The 10,145-nt window shown below is 48.7% G+C and overlaps 1 protein-coding gene across 1 annotated transcript; it reads left to right on the forward strand.

The window, feature by feature from the left end:
- The first annotated feature begins 4,028 nt into the window (after nt 1-4,028).
- Nucleotides 4,029-7,721, forward strand: GAS1 (growth arrest specific 1). The gene has a single exon (XM_075739320.1). It carries the CDS (start codon nt 5,073-5,075, stop codon nt 6,051-6,053), a length of 981 nt encoding a protein of 326 aa, XP_075595435.1. The 5' UTR covers nt 4,029-5,072; the 3' UTR covers nt 6,054-7,721.
- The last annotated feature ends 2,424 nt before the right edge of the window (nt 7,722-10,145 follow it).

Here is a 10,145-nt window from a genome sequence, read left to right on the forward strand (position 1 = left end):
ATAACCTTAAAAATGTATAGCCAACATAACAATGTCTAACTGATCCTACAGTATGAAGTGCAGTAATCTCATCAGCTATGAGCTTCAACTCAAGGGGGTGACCATTGATCAATACTATTACTTACTATCCTAGCAGTTCATTATTTTTCTGACTAAAGCAAGACAGAGGAGGGATGCTCATACTGAAAAGCCCTGCTCATTCTATGGAATAAATTACTATTTTGGGGAGTATTCACACCTAGTTTAGATGCCTAACTTAGCACACCAATCTCCCAATCAGCCCTGCACAGACAATAAAAAGATAAATTACTCCAGACGTGGAGCAAGAACCTAATGTAGATGCCTTCACTTGCCCTTACTTCTCCATTGAAACAGACACCACTTGGGAAAGCACAATATTCACACACAAACACACGCCAGTCTGTGCTGGGAATCTGGTAAGTCACAAGGTTTTTCTTTTGTAACTTTAGAATGCAGAAGTTATTATTTATGGGTCTCTGAGGGTACATCAAATCCAAGAACTCAGCAGTATGCACATGTCCGCATTCAGTCATCTGCACAGACTACTGTGAGTGATACCTTACTGAGTCATTTCTATGAGATGAATGTTGGTGTATGAGCAGGACTTTTACTGCCTCCCATGACCCCCATGCACCGTAATGCCAAGGTTCTGAGAACTACTGACAGAGTTTGGTAAGCAGCCACCTTTCACTGGCAGGTGAAATCCTCTATTTGTAGAGAATTCAATCCCTTCTCCAAGAAGGAAAAGTGCTCTCTCACTGTGTATCTCCATCAGCCACATGCTAAGATATTACTGGATGCACAAACTGAAATTTTATCAGCTAATTAATTCACAGGACTCCTGCCAGACATTTTTAATAGCAGTTGTAAATCTCTTGAAATGTAGAAAAAGCAATATAATCCAATAAAAGAAATGTGCTTAGAAATAATTTGAGAGGATTAACCACATATATATACGCCATGTATTTTTAATTGCATCTGAACGTGAATCACTAAATTTTAAGGTCAACGGTTTCTGTGTCTATCTGATTTTCTTATTTTCTAAACACTCTCAATGTAAAATAGGTCAGAGAAAGAATTAAAGAAAGCATGAGTTGGAAAGGAGATCCATTAGGAAAGGGTACAAATTAAAAAGGGGGAAAAGACATCAGGATTAAACAACAAGGTGCCCAGGAGTCTTTCCAATAAATCCAGATCAGATACATATTGGCTTTTCTGGCTGCCAAAATGACACCTATTGATGGAAGACTCTATAATAATTTGGAGAGCTGGTGTAAAGAACAAAATTAATTGCTAAGACAGGAAGGGATGGCAAACAGAAAACGTAGCAAATATGGCAATTCAGGAAGCAATCATATTTTACTATCCAGTCATGGGATATATTTTCCTATATGGCACTTTTGAAAAAGAGCAACAGTTGCCATCCTCATTACTTTTAGAGCAACTCTGAAAACTGAAAAGCTGAATTTGACAATACCATTTCTGTTGCTAGAAAATGTGCATCAGAGGGTCCAGAGAGTTATTATGCTAGGCTTAGTTCCACACAAGAAAAGATTTTCTTCCTTCAACAGAGCACCAAAGTCCTTACCCAAAATGGCAGTTACAAATACAGACAGAATCCAAATGCTCATTAAATAAAGACCAACTAGTATGTTTTAAACCATTTTAATAAGTTAATTTATTGACAAAGGATATATAATCATGGATGCATATCATCATATTCTACATGGCTAAAAGGTGTAGAAAGTGAAGAACCCAGCTATTTTCTGTTACAATTTTTGTCAGTTGTATGATACCAAAGATAATACCAAATTCCAAACTTCAAAGCCAACATTTCCATTATTACTGTATGAAACTTGCATTTCTTTAACTGAAAGGTGTATGTGAAAATCTCTGCCTATGAATGATCCAATGCTTCATGCCATGCCCTGCCTTTCACACCAGCAGGCAAAATGAACACTGTCCCCAGCCAGGGAAGACTGTCAGCTCCAGTGGGACCATGCACTGATCCTCCTCCTGCTCAGGCAGCATCATAGCAGCCTCTTCCCAGCCAGGCAAGGATGCAAGGCCGGCAGTGAAGGCTCCTCTACTCCCCCTCCTGGGAGGTCCGAAGTTCAGCTGCTGGCATTCCTCACAAAGTAAATGGCCTGCTTTCAGCTGCAGAAATGAAGGACAGCCGAGATGGATGGATTTTGCAGATGAAGGCAGGAGCTGGGGTGGGACAGAGCTCATCCCCCAGCTGTCCACAGAAGGCAGCCCCACTGGAACAGATAGCCAGCCATTCCTGCTCTCCTGTGCTGGAGAAGCTCTGGAGGCCCTTGTCCCATGCCAAGGCACGATCCTGCCCCACTGCAATCCTCTCTCTCAGATTCTCTGTGCCTGGCAGATCCCGGCATCCAGGCCCCCTCCTCTCCAGCTGCACACACATGGACTTGTTTCCCTAGCACTCAGGCGTGCAGCACTTTTTACAGCGCCTACAATGTTGTCTCCAGCTTACCCACCCCAAACTAGCTGGCTTCTACCCATAACAGCGTTATCATCAGTGACTAGGGCTGCAAAGTAATGCATGAACGACCCCCGTGTAGGTAGAAATGTGTATTTACTGCAGCCTGCCTGAATGGCATCTGGCATTTTTAATAACACTATTAAACAAGGATTTAAAGAAATGCCTCTAAACTAGGTGGATGAAGGCAGGGTTTCTGAATGCCGTTTTTGCAGACTTAAAAACACAAGCAAATACAATTTTTGCACCAGAAGAGGCAAAAGTGGACTGAAGGAGAAACACAAGCAGCATGTAAAACTGATGACAATGGAGCAAATCCTTACGAATTCTTCTCAACACATCAATCATACTGACTCCCAGCCACACCACACCACGATTCCACCTTTCATGCACTTTCAGACAGACATCAGTCCACACCGCATAGGATACCAAGATCCCCGAGTTTCTGGAAAATAGATTTAGTCCTAATTTTTGTGACAGATGGAGTTGATAGTCTCAGGATGAAAAAAGCGCCAGTTTTGACAGGCAGCAGATACCGGTGCCCCTTGTGGTTGGAGACGATGTTGCTCCAGAATTAAGGTAGCGCTAAAACGAAAGTCAGTGGTTACACACATCACAATTTATTTTGTTGTGCTCCTCTCGTTGTGCCTTAATATTTATATTTTTGTGTCTTCTTCCTTATAAGCAAAGCAAAGCGAATGGAGACTGTAACTGGAAGGCAGGAGTTCAGCAGGGTATTTTGCTTTCAATGAAAACACATTTCACCCTCTTAACTAATAGATCTTAACTTTTTACTATTTGGCAGATCTTCATAAAGTATCAAAGAACTATACTGAGATCTACTGTATTTCTGTCAACAGGTAACTTCCTAGGTCGGCGTCTTAAAACCGTGCACAAAAACCTCAGGCGAGAAGCTGAGCTCAATGAGTTTAAAATCGGTGGGTCATGCGGTAAGTGGAAAGAAAGTCACAGTACTGAAGGCGTAGCAAAGCAGTACTTACATGGTCGCAGTACACCACTAAGAGTTAGCTTTGCTCACCCTCACTGTGCTAACATACTGAAACCCGGAGCTCTGTTTAGGTTTCAGTAAAGACAAAGTCGGTCCCGTTTTGAGCCTGATCCTCCCTACCTTTCGGGAAGCAGCTCTGCCCTCACTGGAATCAGTGGGAAGTTTGGGCACACACATCACTCAGGCTGGAGATCTGGTTCCCCCCCCCCCCCCCCCTTGCTGTAAGGAGCAGGACCAGGTTAAGAGCAACGTCCCTGCAAAAGCAGCACGCAGATCCACGCCGCCTGCCCTTTTGCCTCCGCGGCGAAGCGGCACGGTGCTCCCGGGGAGCCCCGCCGCCCGGCCAGCCCCGGAGCGCCGAGCCGCGCCGCCGCTGCGCGCCTCTCGCCCGGCTGCCGAGCCGCCTTAACGGGAGGAGGGGCTCCTCGGGGGGCTGTCACTCTCCTTAAGCCTTTCCTTTCAAGCTTTGAATGTGAGCTGCCCTCCAGCCCCCCTCTCTCCTTCCCTCCCTCCAGCAGCTCGTAAAGAGAGGAGGGGAAAAAAAAAAAAGTTTCAACAACAGGCTGGACCAATGGCAAGTGGCGGAGCAGGCAAAGGGGGCCGAGCGAAGGGAGAAAAAAGTGGAGAAAAGGAGAAAGAGAGCGAGAGAGCGCAGGCTGGGGGGATGTGTAAAAGAAGAAGCGTTGCTAATTTTTTTTGTTTGTTTGCTTTTCCATGCATGCATAATGAGGCCTAATCAGAGCACGTTGCTGCTGCTCGGAGGGCACTTTTGTATTTAAAGCCTTGCAAAGAAAAAAAGATCCACAGACGGATCCGCAGAGCAGCTTGCAGGGCTTGTTGACAACAGAAGCAGCATCAGTCGCCCAGAGAGAAAGAGACCCTGAAGGCTGCCTCTTCTTCCCGGTGCTATCTTCTTGCTAGCGGGGAGACACATTTCTTCTCCCCGCCACCCGAAAGTGCAACCCGTACCGAGAGGGAGTGAGCGGAGCCGGGACTGTGAATGGGATCGGAGCGGCTGGCATGTGCAGAGATGCTGCGAGCGGAGAGTTAAAAGCTCCCGAGGAGGCAGCAGCGGCAGCTGGGCATTTATTTTGTGCAAAAAAAAAAAAAGAAAAAAAAAAAAAAGACAAACGGAACTGCATGAGGAGCAGGGCAGCATCATGAGCTCTCCCGGCGCAGCCTGCAAGTCCCCGAGCGCACTCCGAAGCCGCTCTCCTCCGAGTCCCCGTTTGCACTGATTCCCCCCACCTCTCCGGGCGCCTTCGCCGCCGCCTCGCCAAGCCGGGAGCAGCGGGTGGGGGGCACGGGACGGCCCCGGGCGCCTGCTTCGAACCGCGGCCCCGCCGGTTTCAGCTCCCGGGGGCTGGAGGCCGTCGGAGCCGGCGCGGATGGATTGATGCGAGGAGACCTCATGCACACGGCCGGCGGGAGTTTCGCAAACTTTTCCACGGGCGGCAGCTCCTTCTCCTCCTCATCCTCGTCGTCTACCAGCGCCTCTCCCCCGCTCGCCTGCGGCAGCAGCCGCCGCCGCCGCCCGCGATGGTGGCCCGCTCGCCCGCTCGGCACGGAGGCGGCGGCGGGCGCCGCTGGCCGCGGCCGGCCGCCTGGCTGTGGCTGGCGGCGGCGCTGGGCGCCGTGTGGCCGCCGCGGGGCTCGCTGGTGCAGGGCCGGCGGCTGATCTGCTGGCAGGCGGTGCTGCAGTGTCAGGGGGAGCCCGAGTGCAGCTACGCTTACAACCAGTACGCCGAGGCGTGCGCCCCGGTGCTCCTGCAGCAGCCGCCGGCGGGAGGCGGCGGGGACGGGCCGGCGGCCGCTGCAGGCTCCGCCGCTTCCTCCAGGCGGCGGTGCCCCAGCCACTGCATCGCGGCCCTCATCCAGCTCAACCACACCCGGCGCGGCCCGGCGCTGGAGGACTGCGACTGCGCGCAGGACGAGAACTGCCGCGCCACCAAGCGCGCCATCGAGCCCTGCCTGCCCCGCACCAGCAGCCCGGCGGGCGGCGGCCCCGGCGGCGGTCCCGGCGGCGGCGGCCCCGGCGTCATGGGCTGCACGGAGGCGCGGCGGCGCTGCGACTGGGACAGCCGCTGCAGCCTGGCGCTTAACCGCTACATGACCTACTGCGGGAAGCTGTTCAACGGGCTGCGCTGCACGCCGGAGTGCCGCGCCGTCATCGAGGACATGCTGGCCGTGCCCAAGGCCGTGCTGCTCAACGACTGCGTCTGCGACGGGCTGGAGCGGCCCATCTGCGAGTCGGTCAAGGAGAACATGGCCCGCCTCTGCTTCGGCGCGGACATGGGCGGCAACGGCGCCGGCAGCAGCGGCGGCTCGGACGGCGGCCTGGAGGAGTACTACGACGAGGACTACGAGGAGGAGCCGAGCCAGAAGGGGAGGGACGACGCGGAGGACAATGCGGGCTCCGAGCCCGGCTTCCCCGTGCAGGCGGATAGCGCCGGTCGGCCTGCCGCCGCGGCCTGGGCGCTGCTGCCCTCCATCTTGCTCCCGCTGCTGCTGCGGCTCTAGCGTCTTTCCCTCCTTCCCTCCTTCCCTCCCTCCCTCCGGGCCGGGCCCTCGTCGCCGGGCCGCCGCTGGCCTCCTTGCGGGCCCGGCCGGCGGGGTCCCTCGTCGGGGCGCGGTTTTAAACGAGCTGACCGTTACTCGGGGCGCCCTCTCCTCACCGCTCGCCCCCCCCCCCCCCCCCCCGCGTCTCCCCGAAAGCGGCGGGCCCCCCTCTGCCGCCGCTGCTCCCGCAGCGCCCCTCCAGCACCCTTCACCGGGCCTGGCCTGGCCTGGCCCAGCCCAGCCGGCCGCCGCGGCCTTGCGAGCCGGCCGCCGGGGCGGTGGCCGGACCGGAGCGGGGTGCGGCCGCTGTTTTTTCTGGTGTCGGTCTCGAGTGTGCACTATGCAATTGCTGCCAGCCTGCCTTCGTGTTAGCAGCGTGCGGACGGGCTGGCGGAGAGACTGCTAGCGAGGCAGCGGCGGGCTCCCCGCTGCCGCCGGCCGGCCCCCACCCCCGCGGAAGAAACCAGGAGTAGGGGCATGGTGGTGGTTGCTTTTTTCAAGCGTTTTGACATGAAGGTTAGAAAGAGGTGAGCTAGCCAAACTTGCTGCCAAAGCTGTTGCGGTGCTGGTTAGTCAACAACTTATCGTTCTCCAACTCTCGCTCTTCCTGATGCAGTGATGCCCGAAAGGGGGTTACACCGCATCTGCCGCTAATTAGTTTTAAGGAAATAGACTGAATAAATTCTGTGGTTTACAGCACTCCCTCTTGCACACGCATCTTCCCTATAACACAGGCATGCCAGCAGCCATCTCTTCCTCTTTAACCTAGCGACATAAAAAAAAAAAAAAAAGATTTTTTTTTTCAGAGTTGTTGGCTATACTGAACAATGCAACTTTTGTTTTAAAAGAGCTCTGCACTGCCATCTTTGAAAGACACTTTTAAACTCGAGAACATGTATGTACAAATATCCTGAAAAGTTATATTGCCTCTCCTCATATCAGGGTGCTGACCTCTGGTAAATCTTATATAAAAATGTATTTAAAACTGGGATTTGTTACCAGTCGCTCTTCTTTGTATATAGAATTTTATAAATTGTATGCTTTGGGGATAATTTATTTTTTAAAAAATAATAAAAGTTTTAAATCTACATCCTATTTGCCAGATAATTGCATTTGCTATTTTTTTCTGGAAAGGTACAGATTTCATTTTATGTTTAAAGGGATACCAGCAACAGTGATTCAGTGAAGTATTCTTTAGAACATCAAATGTACAGTGTATTTTATAGATTGGAAGTTAACTTTCTTATTTGGAGAGACTTTATGAATGTTGTAGACTTGTATAAACACATTTCTGAGCTGCCTTAAACCTTGTATTTTTTATAGGAGGCATAAAAAAGGCCTGTGTTTTAAATATGTACGGCTTTTTGTATTTTCTAAACGTGTAAATTAGTAAAGAAAGAGCTTTAAATAATGGATGTAGTGAAATTGTTTTCTAGGGACACTTGAACTCTCAGCACCCGAGGTGGGGGGGAGGGAGCAAACCACAGAATAACAAACCAAAAACAATCAACAAACAAAAATCTCTGTCTGCCTGTAATACTTTACATAGATGTAAATTACTGCTATTCTTACTTTAATGAATAATTACATGCAAGAAGTAAATACAGCTTTGAAAGTACTACTTTAAAAGAGTGGTTGATTTTATAATGCGTTGGCATGGTAACTTGCCAGTGCCAGAAGAGAGTAAAGCAATTCAAGGACGCTGCTCCTGTATGTATGTGGAATTACTAGCGCGCCGCGCATTCTTCGTGAAGTGGAGGCACTGACGCTCTTAGAATTGCTCCTAGGCGTGCAAACAAGTAAATGGTGAGAAATACATCACACAGAGGTGGCAAGCGTTCCGAACAAGGCTTCGCACAGGCAGTGGCGCACACATCAAGGGGGCTGCAACAAAACGCACGAAAGTTTGCCATTCAGCCTGCCTTCTCCCACAACGAAGAATGCAGAAGTAAACACGCTGGAGGGATCAGCAATTACTAGATCTTGTAATACTGTTCTTAGGAGTTGCTTTGCATCGTGGTGAAGCCTGGTTTGCTGCCAGAGCTACTGATCTACACTCAAACGCCCTTAGATAAATAATTACACTCTTAAGCTGTGTCGAGTGCTGATACACTTGACCTTGTAAATAGAAATGTTTGCAGTAGGAATAAACTCCAGCATTGGAAAATCTTTTAAACATTAACACAAAAGAGAGAGCTCAGTCCTCTGGGGATTTGAGTTTGGACTGTGTCAAGCTAGGCACTCAGAAGAAAAAAAAAAAAAAGGAAAAAAGGGGGGGTGGAGTTTATTTATCTTCTATTCATGGTGTTTATTTAAAGCTTTTCGTTTTAAATGCCATGATTGGAAGGCGAGTCAGAAGTTTAAAAGCTACCACAAATAAACTTTAACTGAGGGGGCAACAGATTAGCAAGATAGTGTCTTTTTCATCTTACCAGATCTCGACAGAGGGCAAATCCACATCTGTAGTATAAATCAACAAAATTAGAAATCACTGCTTCCGGATTAGTTATTTCAACAACAGATTATTATTTCTTTAGGGTGTGAATTTGATTAGGTTGCCCAGCGATAAACGCACACAGGCGCATGCACGTGCACACGCAGAAACCAACCCCCAAATAGTTGTGATACCAAGCAAGTGTACAAGTATGGTGCGTGGCTATGATCTGAAGTTGGTTCTTAAAAGTCATCTAATGGTTGAGTAAGCTTATTGTTAGAACAAAGCTGGAAACGTTGTTTCTTCAGGAAGAGGACAGATTAGTTGTGTGAGATTTGTAAATAGAGTCAGCTTTCTTTACACAGTGCTGAGCTCACAATTGCGTAGGGATGATCTTAAATATTCCATCCAGTTCTTCAGGAGATGCTCAGTAACATATTTTCAGTTTGTCAACAGTTAGCGCCCACAAGGACTATTTAACTCGGTGTTGATGAAAATTAAATCCCAGCTAAAAGCCTTTATTTTTCTTCAGTTAAGAGTAAAGATATTAGCACTAGAAAAGGACCGATAACTGCTACAATAAACTCAAGACTTGATTTTACAGGCTCCTGTCAAAAGCATCTGCCTGGAATAAATCAATACTGAGCACCAGTAGGCAGGGAGGACTCATCTGTGTGCTTCCTCCATCATAGAAAATGGATTGTTTTAATTTAAGTAATTGTACAACAAATACAGCTGAACTAATTCTGTCCTGTGAGCTCCTCCCCAAAAGGAGATAACTCTCTGGTTTTGTCGTGTTGTTGGAATACGCACAATTTCCAGGAGGAATGGCTTCCTGTATTGGTATGTGTCTGAGCCTACAAAGCCTGTGCAGATGTTGATGTCCGTCAAATTTGTATTTCTTTTGCTTGATTTTGAGACAAATGGAAATTCTTGAAATGTCAAGGGATGTAGCAAGGACAGCTTTAAGCGAGGAAAAGACTTCAGGTTCCGTGATGGAGGGAGATTTTCCACAGGAAAGGAAGTTCTCTCATTTGTCTGGATATTGGAAAGTGCTCCTTGCCAAGGTCCTGTCCAGCCAATCTCTTCCGGCGGGGAGAAGGAACTCTCCACCATTTCATGTAAAATAATCCAGTAGGTTCTGCTCCCTTTTTATTCCCAGTTACCAGGTTTGAATTCTTGGTGACAGTTTATTTGTCTTTGGAGGCACTTCAGTGACAAATGTTTAAGGGAGTGTGGGACAATGGTGGAGAACAAGGAGGCAGTTCATTGAACTGACAGTGACCATACAGTAAATAGAGGGAGATTCAAGCTTCACTGATCACCCAAGCGCACAGCAAAGCTTTTGTATGCAGTCACAATGGGCATAACATAAGGTCTCTGTTTATTTTTAACAATATACACCAATGTATACAGGCAGGCACACATAACTTTCAAAATTGTTATGAAATGAAGCCTTACAATGAGGGAAAGTAAAGCTCCGGTTTGGCCAAGTCTTTCACGTTGGAAAGCATGATGGATTTTAGTTACAATCTCCTCTCCCTTCTCCTAAGAGCTGTTAGTGTACCAGATGTCTCACTGCAGGCATGCATCTGTAGCACGTATCTATGGTAGGGCAT

This window comes from Balearica regulorum, chromosome Z (genome assembly GCF_011004875.1).
Source record: "Balearica regulorum gibbericeps isolate bBalReg1 chromosome Z, bBalReg1.pri, whole genome shotgun sequence".
Lineage (NCBI taxonomy): Eukaryota > Metazoa > Chordata > Aves > Gruiformes > Gruidae > Balearica > Balearica regulorum.